This window comes from Nyctibius grandis, chromosome Z, assembly GCF_013368605.1.
Source record: "Nyctibius grandis isolate bNycGra1 chromosome Z, bNycGra1.pri, whole genome shotgun sequence".
NCBI classification, from domain to species: domain Eukaryota; kingdom Metazoa; phylum Chordata; class Aves; order Nyctibiiformes; family Nyctibiidae; genus Nyctibius; species Nyctibius grandis.
In genome coordinates, this window is record NC_090695.1 from 12,769,408 (window position 1) to 12,788,284 (window position 18,877).

At 34.8% G+C, this 18,877-nt stretch overlaps 1 protein-coding gene across 3 annotated transcripts in view; it reads right to left on the reverse strand.

The window, feature by feature from the left end:
* The window catches only part of RICTOR (RPTOR independent companion of MTOR complex 2), a 90,736-nt gene that overhangs the window by 36,610 nt on the left and 35,249 nt on the right, over window positions 1–18,877 (reverse strand). For all 3 annotated transcript variants that reach the window (XM_068422645.1, XM_068422646.1, XM_068422647.1), the window contains 13 exons: window positions 14,827–14,953; window positions 13,658–13,827; window positions 13,349–13,416; window positions 12,285–12,352; window positions 9,928–10,010; window positions 9,163–9,250; window positions 8,004–8,094; window positions 7,804–7,870; window positions 7,616–7,696; window positions 5,635–5,735; window positions 3,084–3,246; window positions 2,586–2,687; window positions 82–128 (listed from right to left, as the gene is read on the reverse strand). In XM_068422645.1, the coding sequence (XP_068278746.1) occupies window positions 82–128; window positions 2,586–2,687; window positions 3,084–3,246; window positions 5,635–5,735; window positions 7,616–7,696; window positions 7,804–7,870; window positions 8,004–8,094; window positions 9,163–9,250; window positions 9,928–10,010; window positions 12,285–12,352; window positions 13,349–13,416; window positions 13,658–13,827; window positions 14,827–14,953 (1,256 nt within the window). The remainder of the gene's footprint in view (window positions 1–81; window positions 129–2,585; window positions 2,688–3,083; window positions 3,247–5,634; window positions 5,736–7,615; window positions 7,697–7,803; window positions 7,871–8,003; window positions 8,095–9,162; window positions 9,251–9,927; window positions 10,011–12,284; window positions 12,353–13,348; window positions 13,417–13,657; window positions 13,828–14,826; window positions 14,954–18,877) is intronic.

Consider the following 18,877-nt stretch of genomic DNA (forward strand, 5'->3'; position numbering starts at 1 on the left):
AAGGAATAGTTTATTGCAATATTAAAAACCAGTTTTCCCAAATTTCTTTCTTCAAAGGAAATCTATGTAATTTTTACATACCTGTGCAACTGTTCATCTTTATAGTTCCTTAGATTTACATTTGGCCACTAGAAAAACAGCAAATATAACATTATATGAAACTTGTACATCAGTCCTTAATTAGTCACTAAAATTTACTCATTTCTATTATAGGTATATTTACCTAATAATTAGAAGTGTAAGTTTTCTTGCATCTTATGTTACCTATAAACACCTTTATTTTACTGAAAAGTCCACACTTCTTGCTCCAAGAACTGTTTTTTGCTAGTTTTTGCTAGAGAATGACAGGGAATGTCAGGCACATGCTATGTGTATAAGTCCACAATTCTAATGAACACAGAAAACTATGACATGCTACTGAAAAATAAACAATATTGCTCAGTTTCTTCTCTGCAAATAACAAACAAATTTTGATATGTATAATAGGGAAATCACTTTTTTTTATTAACCAGGTTTGTTTTAAAAATAATCATTATTTTGTTATAGCTCACTTAAATACTGCTTATTAAAATGGTATTTAAAGGCCTCTGTTGATACTTTGTAACATGTTTTAAAAAGGACCACATTAAGTCATAGTACTATCTTGGGACCTATCCTTTCTTCCTATTACATTTTCCTCTGTTTTTATAGCCATCTATTGTCTCTATGGTTTCAGATTTATCTTTGTTGCTACTAGTAACTTCTTGTATGGAAAAAAAAGTGCATCAAACACTTTCCTACCTAAGTGATACAGTTCTACACTTCCAATTGGTATACTAGTATTAAGACATACAGTGCACTGGTTAATGATTAGTAAAACTGACTACACTACTAACATTGAACTCTCAGTGCCAGATAAAGTATGAAGCTCTACCAGTAACGACAAAGATGCAACTCTTACACCCGGACCACTGCCACTTTTGCTGCTCTTTTAGCAGCTTAGACAGCAAGCTGAGCAAGTAAAAGAGGCAGTAAGGGACCACATGAGATGCAAGTAGTGAGGGGGTTAGAAAGCTGATGCTCCGCAGCCGTAACGCTGAGACAGAGACACAAGGGAAGTGAGTAGCCACATAAGACAACGAAGTCCAAACACTGGAGCACTGCTCCAGTCCTGCTCATTCGAGCACTGAAGATGGACCACTCTGATAACATTATCTTAAGTTTATGCTGGTGTTGTGCAGTTTAACAAGAACGGAAGTGGTTAGAATTAAATTAGAAAACAGAAACTTCTCATTCTCAAAGACAGAAGTCCCTGATTTTGAGACATTAGCAACTGTTTGACAGGACACTAGAGAAAATACACTGTTGAGGAGGTCTGAAATAGCAGGGAAACTGACAGTTTGACCTAAATTTCAGGTTAAAAAAAACCCACAACACCTTAGTGGTCAACTACATAAAACTTCCATTGCCAAAAGTACTACACGGAATATTTAACAGGGAAGTTCTGAAAAACAGTTTCTTCATAATATCTTTATAGTGAATCAAAAGGTAAAAATATCTGTGACTAATAACCATATATATCTAGTAAATCGAGTAATTGCAGTAAAAAGTTTGTAAACAGTGACACTTGGTGGAGCAAAACTACTGTCATATACATATTCAGGTCTTTATACCAGAAAGATTCCTGCTCTCTCAAGTTTATTAGTCCCTGAAAAAATGCAACGAAATATATTTTTTTAAAAAAAAGATATAATCTTCATTATGATTGTCCCCATTAATCCTTTTCTGTACTTTCACCATCTTTGTAACAACACAGTAAAGATGACAGTAAGAAAGCGTTACTTAAGGATAACAACAGAAGGATGGCTCTGATGCACAGAATGACAGGTACTATTTTGGTCTGAAGACTACACTGAGTGCTCTCTCAGAAGGTTTTCTTATTCAAAAGTAGTAAGTTTTCAGCTTAAAAAAAAGAGGCAGTCTCTTAAAAGCTGTGCATCAAATATATTTAAGATAATGCCCTCCCTGTCAGAGATACTGCCCTTATTTTGTAAAAACAAAATTAATTTTCTAATGAACTTGATACTATGGGCGTATTTGTATCAGTTGAAAACATACAATGAGACTGCATATTACTTGTTTTCATATGTGGCTCAATCTAAGCATCTAAAGTTTGGTCTATAACTCACCTTCAGCCTTAACCTTCAGCTCATGTTATACAAAAAAAAAACCTGCTATGAAACTGAATGAGGTAGTATCCATGTGTAGTCTGGACTGAAGTCTAAAGTATTAGCAACTTTAAAATCATTATAGCAAATTCTGTAAAGTTTATTTCTATAAAAATAAAGTTATATAAAATTTAATATATGTTTAATATAAATATGTGAATTTATCTGTAGTGTATTTTTGCATATAGTTTAAGGGTTGTATACAAACAGACTATATCAGTGCTGATTAAACCCATGAGATCCTAATTTTCAGAAACAAAACAGATTATAGGGTGTAGTATGGAATTAATGTTACAGAGTCAAAGCTCACATGTGAAACGGAGACTTTTTTCCCCGAACAATTTCATAAAAATACCATCATGCCCTTTTGAAGCTCACCTTCAGTATGGTCCCTATTAGATTCCAATTCCAGTCCAGATTCTCTTTATGATTGAGAACTTGGCTGTCTCGAAGATTCATTACAAGTGCTTCTTCTGTATCCTGGAATACAGACACGAAAAACTACAGTAAGTTTCCTTGCATCATTTTTTTCAGTCTTGTCACATGATATACTTACTGTTCATGTGTTTATGCTCCACAGTAATTTGCATTTGAAAGTAAACTGCATGGTTATAGTACTGCATTAAGAACCTAATAGGACGAGATCACAATTTATCCTAAAAAGCATTAGAAATTACTGTAATTTCACTCCTCAATTTCTAGAAATGCAATATAGCATCCACAAGTACCTACAACACAAATTAAATGAAATAAATACTACAAAGAAATCACATAAATGGCTCTGAATTAGATTACAGAGTGAAGCTTGGGGGGTGGGATCTAAGTCTCCAAAGTAAAAAGTCAAATTTAGTTTTGAAAAATCAATAATGGTAATACCTTTAAAATAAAGATGTCTTTCTGCACACGGTACTGATCCCTTTTTTGGTGTGTTGAGATTGCTTTCTGAATAATATGATCTAAATGGAGGCTGTAAGGTTTAGGTCCTCTTTTCTTCATCTCATGAAAACATTTTAAGCAGTTGAGTGCAGCACTTGCTCGTCTAATAGAAGAAAAATACTATAATCAGTATTTGGAAACTAAGGAGCACTACTGCTCTATCTTAAGTAAATAAACATAGCTCAAGAAAGAACTGACCAGCAATTCTGAAGCAAATGAAAAAATAACTTTCTTGATACAAGTTTTCATACTTCCATAAGCCTCAGTCTTGTATTGAAATTATACAGAAAATTATCTTTAGTACTAGAAATTCTGAAAGAATGAGCCTTACTGACACCTTTTCTTTTACTCTGCAATTAGTTGTGTCTATCACAGTTCACAGAAAGCATTGTAAAGTCTAAAGTTCATGAAGTACTGTGAGATGTCACAGTATATCAACATTCTGCAGCAAAGTTGAGAGTTGAGGGGGCTAGCTTCAACTTTGACTAACAAAGTATTTCTCATAAATACTCCCCCCCCCGCCCCGGGGGTGGCAATAGAAATAATATTTGACAAGGGCAGAAACAGTTAATTACAAACCAGTAGTAGCAGAAAAGAAACCTGCTCAGCAAATAAGGAAGTCTAAAAATGAGGAGGTAAGTCTACCTTTCTTCCCCATAAACAAAAATTCTCACAGAGTAGGAGAGCATTTTTATTTTATATTATCTTCAAACAAACAAATACCTTTGAATTTGGTCACTTATCTAAATTATGTACATTTAATCCGTAATAGGGCTTACAGTTTTCCAGAGTATGAAACAATGCAGAGCATTGACCAAAACCAAGATCCCCTAATAAAAAAATACTACTTCTACAAAATCACTTTCTTCCAACAAAAATGGCACTTCCTACTACTCTATCAAGTACGTCCACAAATGTGAAAAAGCAAAAAAAACTGCAAGTAATCCACAAACATATCCCTTCTGTTCTTCATCTTTCCTCTCCTCCCACAGCTTTGACCAAGTGAAATATCCTGTGACGGAGTTTCAGATATGCCTCTTCTGAAAAATAACTGTGTTGTCACATATCAAATTTTCTATGACATATAAAAAAATCCTCAAAACTAAAACCAGAAGAGCACTACGTTTCTTGGAAGCACTCTACAAGCAGCATTTATCATTTCACAGTAGCAGTTCAGAAAGATTCTGTAATTTATCACTGACAACACAATGAAAGACAAAATATGAAGTTATGATATTTTATCAGAATATTGATCAGGCAAGACAGATCAGGAACAGCATTTCCCATAATTTACTATTAGAAAAAAAAACCACCACAATTTAAATGGTCTTCTACAAAGAAACGCAAGTAAGAACACTTGAGTTACAGAAACACATTTTAAAGACAGGTGAATTCATCAAATTATTTGTCTTTTTCTCTGGAGGTTTAAATTGTGTGAAGTACCCAGGAGACAGAGGGTACTTCATGACATTTTATGACAGAGTACTTCAGAGGTTAAGTTGCAAGATTAGTAGATGTACAGAGAAATTCTAAAAAATATGTAAAATTAAACTAAAATGCCCATAAGTTTTTAAAAATCTCAAAATTCAGGCACTTCTAGTTCAAAGAGGAATAAATGGCTTCTATAAACTTTTTTTTTTGAGTCAGATGCCTAAATACACATCATTTGATTGGCACCATGAGTGCCTAACGGTTCCCCAATACTGCTTAACTACATGCCACTGCAGAATGCTGCACTAAATCTTAACATTTCTGTTCATGCATTCTTACACTCAAATTGAACTGAAAGGAACTGAAAAATACCAGTGCAAACTTCGAACAAAAGCACCAGAAAACTTTAAGATAATCAGTATTGTCACAATGACCATTTTCTTGTGATGAAAAAAAAGGCTTACACAAAAAAACCCAAAACAAAATAAAAACCCACAACCCCCCAAAAACCCCCAAACAGCTCCATGCCAATATTATGTTTTCTGCTCTTGCTCACACTAATGACGACTCACTGATTTGGTCTATTACTATTTAATTAGCTATAGATAAGTAACAACAGATGAAAAAAATTGGTACAGACCTTTTTAGTTTTGAAAGCTTAATTGTATCAAAATGCCAAAAAAAAGCGTGAAACAATGGAGAGGTCAAACACACAGAGAACACATCTCATATACTGCTTGGTCAAACAGTGCTTTAGAGTTCATTTAAGAAAATTCCATGTAAAAATCTTGCAATCTATGCAAAAGTGTTCTGAAATCTACTGTCAAAATTTTCTTTCTGAATTTCGAAATTGTTACTGTAAACATTTTTGGAATCACGCACTGGAAACTATTTCCCTAGTAAGTGTGACAGAGCATTTCTATATGCATGTGTTTGCTTTTAAATAAAGACAGCAGTGGTTTCAGCCACCAGAAAACTTGTAATGTAGGTTTTCACTCAACTGTAAGGGGAAAGGGAGATGTAAATATCTTTGCTTTTAAGTGTAACTTAGAATTCTTACAGTCTTTTCTCTTTCATGATGTCAAAAGACGCTGCCATATTCATTAGCGTTGGTAAGCAGTGCAGGTGATGGCTGTGAGAATGAGGAAGAATTGTGTTTGCCTAAAAAACAACAAAAGACCAGTTAGAATAACTTAACACAACATTTTCATCCATCTCTTTGGGATCAACATTTGAAGAATCTACCACTTTTCACAAGACTTTCACAAATGCATAACAACAAAACTACCCTTTGCATAACATCAGAGCAATAATTGCACATAGCATTTTGAATATTTGACCTACCCAATCAATCTGAAATACAACTGAAAGTAATTTAAGACAATTTTAAATTTCAGAGTCTTCTAATCTGTATTGTTTGCACTGGTGGTTTTTAAGTGATAACATGCAAAAACAGATATCCTTACGTTATGTGTATAAAAGTACAAAAAAAAAATCTAAAATCAGAAATACAGTTTAAGCTGATGATTTCTATTTAAAACTTTTGACTATCAATGTTTCTGCCCTCCAAAAAAAAAAAAATCTGATGAGCTAACACAACTTCCCAAGTTACTAGACATTTAATTGCTTTTATTTTGGGAAACATAGGTAGTTCTGCAAATATTTTTGGAAATTAAAGAATAGTGAAGATAAAGAAATTACTTTGATCTCAAAACAAATAAAAGTACAAACATTTGTTCAGTATTTTGATAAACAGTCATCTCTAAGGAATCACCTCTTCAGAAAACCGGAAAATACCTATGCTTTGCAGCATACTCAAATGTCAGTAAGTTACTCCCATTCAAAACCATTCCAGAAACCAGAAAACAGCATACATTATTACAGTTTGCTCTTTTTAAACTACATGGCTGACTGAATACTCAAGAAATTCCACCAATTATTTAAAGAAAAATCACTGAAGAGACTAAAGGACAGATCTGTTGTGGTTGTGACACATGCTGCTGATCTGAGATGTAAATCACTATAGTAATAAGAAATCCTATATCTGAAGATTGTGATCTTGTTTTTTTGACTATTAAGCACCACTGAAATGAGACTACAGTCTGAACATGCAGACTATGTCTGACAACTCATATTCAAATTTTTGTAAGAAAAAGTTGTATTTCACAATCTTACCACCTCTTATAAAGTAGTTCATTTGGAAAAAAGATTTAAAAAAAAAACCACAAGAAAACTGATCAAAAAGTGCTCTGCTGCACATGCTATTCTTGCCATCAAGAGAGGATGTGAAAATAAGAGAACTGTTTTGCAAGAAAGGTAAATCATATATGACTTCACATATGACTAACAGCTCCTTGGGAGGCTGAAAGGTAGCACTGGAGTATATATGCAACAATAATATAATCTCTATATCAAAATAGTTTAGGTTAAGAGAGAGAAGCTACTGTAAAAGATATGTTAGGTAGAGGGAAGAAGAATGAAGCAAGGTCCCTTCAGCTCTCTGAGCAGGGGCTACCCACAGCAGTGCTGAAAAAGCACTCCACCAAGCTGGAGTTGCCTGAATGAATAATACCAAGTTCCCCAGCCAAATCAAGCTGAACATGAAAGAAGTTTCATCTGCCTAGCCTGTGAGGCACAATGCTAAACACACTGCCAGAGGGCTACCATCATCCTAAGAACAGCAAAAAATCAGCAATGGTCCTTGTCCCAAACACAGTAACTGATGAGTGAGTTTCCAGGACTCCAGCTTAAAAATACAAATGGCTACTGAGGCAAGGAAGTGTATTGGTGAGAGTTTGAGAGCTGGGGATTAACCTTCGAGCAGAAGCCCTAGCACTTTCAGTACTTTTCAAATAGCCTTCCTAATAATTCACACCGGTTTTAATACATCAAGTGCCAAAAGATGTAATGTAAGTTAACCCATTATTCTGACGAAAAGTAGATATTCCAAGTTCGTAACATAAATTCAAAGCTATAATAGCAAATACCTATTTACAACTAGCTACTAATACTACTTATTTTCAGAAAAAAGTTTTACTTACCATGTGCAAAAGTTCTCCTAAAAGGATAGTCGCTCTAACAGACACATGGTCATCACTACTTGTGATCACTTCAACCAGACCCTTCAAGAAGTTAAAAAATTAAAGCATTTAATGTATAACACATCTTATTTTAGTGTTTACAGGAAAAAAGTTGCAAGCATCTGTTCAAACTTAAAGTCATTAGTTACCTCTAGAAGTCCATTGGTAATAAAAGCTGAAAGCACTAAAGCCAAATAATTATCCATGAGATCAGGCCTAAGGAGAAAAAAGTATGGAAACAGTTTAGAAAGTTCATTTCTTACTGTGTCTGCAAGAAAACAACAAATATTTTGTCAACAAGACCACAAAACTAAAACAAGGGTCTAGATTAAGTTCAATAAACACTCACCTTGACCTGGCTCGATGGGGTAATATAGTTTTAGCTTCAGCAGCTACAAAGCCATCAGAAAGTCTCCAACAGTCCTGAAACCTGCTTGGGTCTAGAATAAGAAAATATAGACAATGGTAACTGTAACGTTAGATTTCATAGTGTTATTTTAATGTAGTACATAAATAACAGTTTTTGCCAACAAATGTTATTTCAGGTTTCAAATTACAGAAAATTTTGTCAGAAGGGATCTCTAACGAGTCATCTAATCCACACTCCTGAACAAAGCAAGGCTAACTTCAAAGCTAGGACCAAGATTCTATTTAAGTATCAACCAAAATAATGACATTTCCAATTCATAAACACATTAAACTTGTTTAACAGAAAATACTGTAACACCCAAAATTAAAATGCACATCCATATGTCACAAAGTGGCAAGTTTGCAACAAAGAATGATTTATTTACTTATAAACGCGGAACAAGGATTAAACTTTTACCATCAACTGCATGAGAAAACATTTATAGCCAAAGTTTGGAGAAAAGAATTGCTGGAACATTAAAGACTGAAACTTGCTCCTTTTGGTCTTATACTTTTGCACTGTGAGACAAAGCAGAAGATACTCTTGGGCCTACAAAGGAGTATTTCTAAAGATAAAAGATAACTCTGCTAAATATAAAGACATGAAAAAACTTACACGTGCCCTATGAAAAGTAAAAGTCTGCTAAAGATAAAAGATAACTCTGCTAAATATAAAGACATGAAAAAACTTACACGTGCCCTATGAAAAGTAAAAGTCTGCTAAAGTGCAGTGGAGATAGCTAGCAGATACACAATATACAGAAAAGACTCATTAATTAAGAACTTTTCTGTAACATTCACTAACACTTCTACATTACTAATGCTTCTCTCACTTCAAAGAAGTCTGATTTGTAGCAATGTGTTTACAGAGTCTTTTGTGTAAACACTCTATTATGCTCCACTGCTGCTCTTTTATCAAACTCACAACACTTAACAGTTGATAAAGAATTTTAAATAGGACTTCAGAGCAGCCAATACATTCAGTGATAAAACACTTAATACTGACGTAATTTACAATACAGAGGAAACAGCAAAAGGTATAAATTTGTACAAGAGATTAAGAGACAGAATTCTTATGTGAACTGGTTCCAAACGCTTACCTACACTGAGAAGTGCCTCAATAAATTCTTCTGCAATAACAGGGAGAGGAAGGCGAAATATATCATAGAGAACTTCAAGCAAACCTCGCTACAAAAAAAAAAAAAAAAAAAAATCAAAACCACCACAACATGAATTTTATAGATTTACAAAAATTGTCCTTTTGTTCGCTATTAATATTGAAGTTGATATTTCTATAGAGTGTTAGAACTGGTGTCTTTGTTTCAGTGTTTCTTTTTTTGATAACCTGCTTATTTTCATAAACTGAAAATCTGGAGAAGAGAAGCAGAAAAGGGGCTTGTTTACTTTAGAACTGTGCCTTATTGTCACTATGAATTCTACAGAAGCTCAGGCTACTTGGATTAGAGATTTTTAGAACTGTTCTTGCTGCCACCATCAACTTCTTGGTTTAACAGGTAATTGGCAAGAAATATTTTTATTTATCTCAGATTCAGCTCTGATTATTATGCTTTAAAGTCCTAACCACAGCTACTGTGAACTTGCTTTGACTTGTGAGCAGAGTAAAAATTAATTCATGTGCTTTTCTCTCCTCCAGCCCCTCCTCTCAGACATACAGGGTGTGATTCCATTCTCACAGGAATTTTATAATGCAATCATAGACTTGAACTTGGGGGTCAAAAACTCAAGGGTAGTGGTCTCATAACTGGAGTCTGTGTTTAAACCACTGAATTGTTAAAATGTTAAGAACACATTAATTACAAATTCCAATATTATTACTACATCAGTACTAAATATCTACCACCTACCCGTATTTCCATATTTGGTATACAGAGTACCCCAATAAGAGACTGAATCCCAGAATTTCCAGGTTTGCACAGGCTGATAATACCTAGAAAACATTAAATACATAATAATATTCCCTCACCAAACAAAGAAAGCATTAGACAGCTTGATAAATTTTACTTCTCGTTTGAGTACAAGAACATATGACTAAATTTAATACTCAAACATTTTCACCTTTATAATGTCATCTCTTTTCCAATCAGTAATACTTAATAAAACTTTCTCATCACAAAACTTTTTTTCCTCATTAAAAACTGTATTACTTTTGCCCTTTCTACTGCAAACAATGCTTTCAAATTATCTGCAAAAACAACATTTACATGGAAGAAGTGGCAGAAAGAAAAGACAAAACTGTCAATAAAAAATGAATCTTAAACCTAAAATATTTGCATCATCTTGGCAGAACTGGGAGCGGCTTCTCCATCAAAAGCTGTATTTTAACCTAACAAATTATTCAGTTCATTTTAATCTCAGGTGAACTCTAAACAGCAAGTTTAAACACACTTGGAATAACATTCTCTGTGCACCATTTTAAACTATCCTCTCCCAAATTACCAGTGCTCATCTCCAGAAGTTTCAACACAGTAGAGTTAACTTTGTATAAAATCTCAGCACCTGTCTTATAATTTGATCCTTTTACTTTGTATTTTTACTCAATTAGTTTAATATTTCAATATTAATACAGAAAATCTTCAGACTGTTTCTAAATGTTACAGAATACCACCCGAAGCTTACACTGATCTTCAGTCTCAATTTACAGAGTCTCTTCATTAAAAATGAGGAGCTGCAAAGACAGTAGCCTTGCTCATTTCCTTGACCACTTCTCTTCATACTTCACAGAACAAATTAAAACTTACAGAAATACGTTATCCAGAAAACAAACAAGTTTCTCCAAAACGCAACTTTAAGTGAACAAAAAGAATCCAGGTTTGCACACCTGTCTTACATGTTATAAATAAACCCAAACCTTCATATAGTGGCCACACCCCAACTGCAAGGCAGGAATAGACTTGGGTGCATGCAGTCATTGCTGCATGCCCCAATTTTATCTCTAAGGTCAAGATTGCACATAAGGATAAAGGACATAATAACCATCAGCTCTGAAGAATACGGAGAGCAGAACAGTAGAACACAGCAGATAGTACAAACAGGCAAAAAAAAACACCCAAAAAGCCAAAACAGAAACCAAGAACACCCTCAAGACTGGTTTAGCTACATGTCCTTTGGGAAGACTGACAGTGTAAGGACATTTTTGCACTAAAAACATTTAAGATGACAGTCTCCAATGTAACAAGTAATATAAAAAAGGAAGAACATGTAACAGTGAAAGTGCCATTGCAAGTAACATATTCCAAGACAACAGTTTTTTTAGCCACTTTAACTTTCAGGCGTATGCTATTAGTTTTAAGTGTCTGAGTAAGGGAAGATGCAGTGACACTCCTATCAGAAACTGCTTCCTAGAAGTTTTGAAGTTGTCACAAACTTCCCAAGCTTCCTCCCCAATCAAGTGAGAACATGTGAGAAACTTTGAAGGATACCTGGATATTAAATTAAGCTTACTGATCCTTTTCAGAACATTAAAAAAATAAAGCAAACAGTCTTAAAATGAAAAAGGCTTTCTACATACTCTGAATCTTTCCTATGCACACCCTGTAAAATCCTACCCAAAATTTTGGTAAATGGTCATATCAACTCTTTTACTTCATTTGTAAGACACTGTTTTGACTAAAAGAATGAGCAGTTCCTGAGGCAGTATCTTCATGCTAGATATTGTGATATTGCAGAGAAAGGGTTTAGAAAAATGCAAAAATCTGCTTTTTCAATTTAGAAATGTCTTCTACATGAAAAATCCAAAACCGATGTCCATCTGCAATTTTTCTTCAGCTACAGCACCTGGTAAAAGCATGTACTAATGAAACTATTCTGCTGGTATCTCACCATATAGACAAAAAGATTTCTTATTTACAGTAGCAGAACCACCTCAAAGGCAAATTCTTATGCTATGTTATTTTCAACATCCTCTCACCCATCAAATGTCAATAAGTACCATCAAGGTACAACTCATAAGGCATTCTATACGGGGGTGGGGGGAGGGCGGGAAAGCTGCATCTTGTCAGTAGACTGAGTCAAAGAAAACTATGTAAGCATCCTCCAATTTAACAATTTCAAAACACATCTTAGTACCATTGTAGAAAGGTATTGATAGAAATCAGACACATCAAACGAGACAGATTCTGTGTTTAAACAAACCACTCTTTTATACTAGAAAGTAAAATTCCCCTTCCAATTACCCAACTTGAAACAAACAAAAAAATCCTACCTGCCCATGATCGAAATGCTGCCACTATTCCCATTTTACTAGCCAGGAACCGTGCTTCTCTGTCCTCCCTGTCATTAAAACAACAAATGTCACAATACAGTTAACTACTATAAAACAAACAGTGTTACTAACACAGCAAGTAAACTGAGATTTTAGATGGGGGACAAAATCCAGAGTAAGAAAGATCTTTTAGATATGCATATATGTGTGTGTATACGTGTTTAGACAATGTGTATACACACACACAAAGATTAGAATTTTTAAGTATTGTTACTTTTTTCAGGGGAGTTCCCATGGTAGGAGGATAACATCACAAAGTAAACACCTCTATATGCTCAGATGAATCACCCTGCGCCTCCACTGACAGAGAGTCTACAGCATGGACCTAAAGATTTGGACTTTATTCAGTTACCCAGACCAAAGCACCTAATGCCATTTGATAATTAAAAAAAACCTGAATGATTCAAGTGGGAAGCAATCTCAGGAGGAGGTCTCTAGTCCAAAGACTTGAGACTTTGTGCAACTCCTGCACAACGAGGTTGCCAGCTATGAGACCAGAACACGTTATACTCAAGGCTTTATAAGTTAGATCTTAGAAACTCTCAAGTATGAAGGCTGCAGGACTTCTCTGGACAGCCTGTTCCAACACTTGATCGACCTCACAGAAAATTTCACCCCCCTCCCACCCTTATATTAAGTTGGAAACTCTCTTGTTTCAGTTTCTCTCTGTTGCTTCCTGTCCTCCCACCATTCACCACCATGAAGGGCCCTGGCGACGTCTTCTTGATAATGTCTTCATAGGTATTAGAAAGGCTGCTATTCGGGGCGCGGGGTGGCGGAATGGCGCATATCCCCCAACCTTCTCTTCTCCAGGCTAAACAAGCGCTTTTAAATCCTAAATGCTTAACAGTATTTTAGGAAGTTCCAATCTAACCCACTGTACTAAACTTCAAGTAGTTTACTATTAGCTCATTGCTTTTATTTTCACTTTGTAAAGAAAAATAATTTAATTCCAACACCATGAACACAACTGGTAGTGCACCAGTAGCAGCACTAACACTTACTTGAGTTGTCCTTCTGCTGTGTCTGGATTATGCCTGTAGTGAAAATCTGTGTAAGGAGCTAAAATTCGCTAAACAAAAAAAAGACATGCATTACTTTCACATGAGAATACAGTTAAATGGGTCTTGCCCTTTTCTCAGTCCCACTCCAATCTGTCATGTTATTCCTGCTTTATAAATCATTATGCTCAGCCTAAAATGTTGTATTTTAAACATTTTGCACTAACACAGAAGGTGAAATTCAAAATGAAAGATTTTCATTAGTAATACAATGTTTAATTTCTGTCACTGAACAAGTAAAACTGAACCCACCTCTAATTCTACATCTGCTCGCACATACTGTCGGGTCTTTGGATGATTAATGAGGTGCAAAACTGTAGTTATCAGAGCCTCATTTATTCGGCTTAGCTGACAATCAATCACATTTTTCAAGATGGTACTTAAACCACCCCGAAGAGCCACCACCTCGGGATTCTGAAGTGCTAAATAAAGAAAAACACGTCACTTCGGCCAGTGATGGGAAAGAAAACATTTCAGCGCTTCCAAAATGACAAACTTGTCCCTTTAGCACATACATTTTTTCCTCCTGAACACTGCTGAGACACATGTAAAGCTTTTTTTTTTTTTTTAAAGTTTTTCACTGGTAATGAACTGACCGACATTATCGGTGAATTGAGATTTTGGATTAATTTATCTTGAACAAAAAAAAACTAGTCAGTCACCACTGTGCAGCAATTTCCCAACTTATTTCCAACCAAGCTTCCATACAGTAGTTTCTGGATTTCCCTGCAAAAAGGTTTTGTGCCTCACTGGACTGACATGGATAAATACTTATACTAGAATATAAAAGAGTAACAGATTGTTTATTTCTTTAAAACAGAGTCTGTCTCTTGAAAACACTGCTGAAGTTATTTCTCATTGATTGAGTTTGAAAAAACTTTAAAAATCAGCACCCACATGCAAGTATAGGGAGTTGGTACAAACCACTGTCCAGACAGCCTTTACATGGACACAAATACTGACTTCCAGAAGCCAGCTAACGACAGTACCCACTGTAAAAAAATTTAAAGGAATACGTTTTGTAGTTCTCTGAACTCTTGTACATTTGTCAGCATCTCATGTATGGAATTCTCCCTACTTCCAATCCATTAGTTTTAGGAACATCAACTGCAGCACGGAAATGTTTTTAAGGTAATCAAAAACTGGCAAGTCTTAAAGGAAAGAACAGCACCTGAAATCTGCAGGTACTTTACTTAAGAGATTTTGATTTCAAGTATAAAGTGATTTTGTTTTATATGAAACTAATGACTAAAATCCATGAAACTGACACTAAGAATGTTTAACCGCTAATTCATTATTAAACAAACACCCTTAATTATTTGAACACAATCTATTTAATAAGAACCCACAGAAGAGAATCTCTTAGAAAACTGATGACAACCATGTCAAAACTTTTCTTAATTAGCTTTCAGTTTTCTTACCTAGTTCACAGATAATGGCTATACAGGCTCGAACCATCCTGTCTCTTTCTTGAAGGCCATCGCTTCCAACTGCTATCAAAGAATTAGCAATAGAACTGGGGAACAACGAAGCATTCACAGTGATCATCTGCCAAAAAGGAAAGAAAAAGCCCTCTGGTTTCTTCATAGTATTTCTCTAAACATACTCAAAGATTAACCAGCGTTCCACTTCCTAGACACAACCACATTTGTATCTGGCAAATCCTCAAAACTATTTCTTTTGTTCTTGAAATTCTTCATTTGTCAATTTACTTTACCATTCTCTTCCTGCTTCAGTTTTTAATTTTTATATTATTAATAAGAAAGGGTTAAAAAGATGACTGTTGCAGAGAGAACTATGGCTACCTTTTTCATAATTTTTTCCAAGAATTTCTTTATCAACAAAGAATGCTATCCAATGACACAGACTAGATTACAAACTCTTCTAGGAGATTCATTCACACTGCAGCAGATTCTTCAATATCTATTCAACTGTTTAATTACACAAGACTAAAATCTCCTGTTTTGTAGACAGATCCTTAGATTGTTGCAGACTACAAAAAGATCAGTAAACAGAAGAAGCTGCTGCAGTATTTGCAAGGCAACTGTCAGTAATACCCCTATATCCTCTTCTATAGTTACCTGATCGTCCTAGAACTGCAGCATAATTCAACTTCATCATAAGTTATATTAGCTATGGCACAAAACACACACACTTGCCTTAAACATGTTAAACTGAAAAGTAAAAGATGAAAACAAGACCTGCGTTCATTCATCAAACAATTGTTCATTTAAAAAAAAAAATTGCAATAAATTTGAGACAGAATAGAAGAACAGATTCTAATAGCCAATGCTCATTTACACTACTGAAGAGTTCCTGCACCATGGAAATCCTCAGCCTCGAGTTTAGGACAAGCAAAATTTACATCAGACTAAGGTGCAAGACCCTGTGCACACACTAAAGGTAAAAAACCCCACTCCAAAACAACCAACCACTACCACCACTCCTTGCCCTCCCCTGACTAAGGCTTTGACGGCAAAGGCTGAGCAGCTGTTTGTTCACATTTTTTCATAGTTTGTGAAAATTAAAACATATATATCCTCTATACTATGGAACATGAACATTACTACACAGATGTATTTCTAAGGAGGAAGTAGGGTTTTTGTCTGACTGCTTGAAAAGGGAACAACATAATGTGTAACAGCCCAGTCAACCATGTCACTTTTTTTTCTACTAATAAATAAAAGTGAGATGTAAAAATACTCAATATCCAAACACCTAAAAACTTAAGGCTAGTTTTCCAAGGTTTTGTTTAATATCCCTTTTGTTTCCAACAAAAGCAGGCTTATCTTCATCATTTTTCCAAAATTGTTTTGTCCTATATTCATTTTACAGCTCCCTTAGATGTCTTGCTGATATTTGTTCAGACAAAGGGTATTGTTTTACCCTCTTTGCATAGGATGTGAAAATGAGAAGAGATCAACCATTATGACAAATGTATTTTAACACTTCAAGAAGTTTATTTTTAAGATATGTTTTTGAGAAACTTCTTGTCATATATAATGTTGTCACCCACAAAACAGGAAACTTTAAGATAGGACGCTAAAATAAAAACAAACTCTTCCCCACCCACACGGTCTCTCACTTTTACAACGGCATGAAGTAACAACAACTAGCAATAGAATGAGTATATTATAACCTTTTTCTATTGATATTGGCATGTGCTTAGTGTGAGGACACAAGCAGCCTCTTAAGTCTGTTCTGCTTCATTGTTTTCTTTGGTTTTAAGACATGAGAAGGAAAGATTTCTTTCTTTTAATATTCAATTCCAAGTACATCAGTACAATAAATACAAACTTTTGCATTTGCTTTCATTCTGCTTTAGGTATTGAAATGCAGTTCTAAAGACCAAGGACAGGTGACACAAGGCTACTTATAAGCAGCTATGATGAAATAAGTAACAAAGACTACGAATTTGGTCTGTAAAGATTCCTCTAAAAAAGAAGAAAGAAGGGAGTTCATATTGTACCTAACCCTGACGTCGGCTTTGAAAATAAAACATACTGCCTATTAAATTATTAAAAAATGGTCTTACTGACTTCTATTAGATGGAAAAACGCTTTCTGAAGTAACTTTATGCCATCCTTTTCACACCTGAAGACACTGCTAAATTGCAAAGCTCTTATTAGGAAATGTAGAGGGGATCAGAGTCAAAAGAGACAGTGAGCACCCAAAGCCTTCAAATAAAAGAATCAGAAACCAAGTTTAAAAAGTTTAAAGTTATTTTTCTTTTCTCTTCCTATAATACTTTAACCTGCACATTTTTTAAACAAGTTTATCATTAAGTGCCTTTTATAAATTCATAGAACAGGATTAATATTTTATATTTTGTTCTTCTACTCTATGAAATGGAAGAGGATAAAGTAAGAGAATGTTTTAATTTTAAAGTTTAATATCTATGCTATTCTTATATAGGCATTTTTGCTATCAAAGATGAGGTCAGAGACTTGCATCTAGACTTTGAAAACAATAGTTCTGTGATGCTGGTGGAACCCAGTGCAGCTCTTCCATGTCTCACAGTAAATTATCTCCTTCACAAATTAATTAACTCTGTTTTATTTGCCATTCATTCTCCTCTTCTAGATCTTTGTATAATCTTTTAGGAATCCTGGTATCAAAAGAGTGAGACTGAGATATTCAGGGAGATGAAGAAAGATGGGAAAAGGGCAAGAGGGTAACAGAAAGACAGTGTGAAAATACAGAATGTGCCATTCACAGCGTGTGTCACAGTATTTCTTGTGAGAGAATGTTTCTCAAGTTCTGACTGCTCTATGTCAATGCATGCTTAACTGCTGTAGCCCAAACAGGACATGAAAAAGGTGTTAACGTTACTGGTAGCCAAGCTGGGTGGCTTTTTGTTTAACATTATCTTTTAAGAAACAAGGATATTCTAGGTAGCAAAAGATGTTAGGAAACATCTTCCGTCAACATAGTTCTCAGCATTGAAGAATCATCAGCATCTCTGTACAGCATGCACATTCCATGTACGTACATCCCATGCACAGCATCCTTGTACAATGATGGAGAAAAAAAAAAGCACTTGTGGTCAGCTGTATAATTTTTTAATGCTTGTCTTTCAGGATCAGTTTTTCAAATCAAACTAATAGATTTATTTCTCTTGCTTCCTTTTGTTTCTTGCAAGCAAGACAAGTCTTTGCCCAACTCGGAAATGCTCAAAAAAGCCCAGAAATAATGAGGACAAATTTCTGTCCCAAATAAAACCAATTAATTTTAAATGTGTTTCCATTCTGATTTAAGATACTCTAGCTCTACATTGAAGCTTTGTTTTTAAAGCAGATTAGCAAAGAAATTTTATATATTGCAACTTCCTCAAGGATCCATTCCTTTATGGTTGTGGTTTTTGTTTGTTTAGGTTTTAGGGTGGTGGTGGTGTTTAAGCTTTAAAACTCTTTTTGGCACAATTGTTGATCAAGCGTATTGACTCTTCTGTACAACAGAAACCAAATGAACTCACTGATATACAATTTCTTTTCTTATAAAGTTCCATATTTTCAGCCTATATATGAATTTTTTTATATATATATAAAGACATACACACACAAAACAGATAAAACACACACAGTGCCCATGGGGAACAATTCTTCCAACTACTTCAAACTTCACTCGAGTCTTTGGTAGTTTTTCCTAAGATGCTCAGGTAGAAGAATATAAACATGACAAAGAAAAGTAAAGTACAGTACAAAGGCAGAATACCATGTTGCCTGAAAAAAAACAAAAAAACCTTCAGTAGCTGTATATACCAATTTCTCTAAGATGAACTTGAAAACGCAGCTACCACAGCTTCAAACATCTCATATCCATGGGTACACAGTACAGTAACCACCACAGACTAATGTCTTATTATGTATCTGAGAAAAGAACTATGGAGAGTATCAACCTCTATGGATAAAGCAATAAGGCTAGAAGCATTCCTTCAACTGATTATTCCAGCGATGTGAATTTGCCTCATTT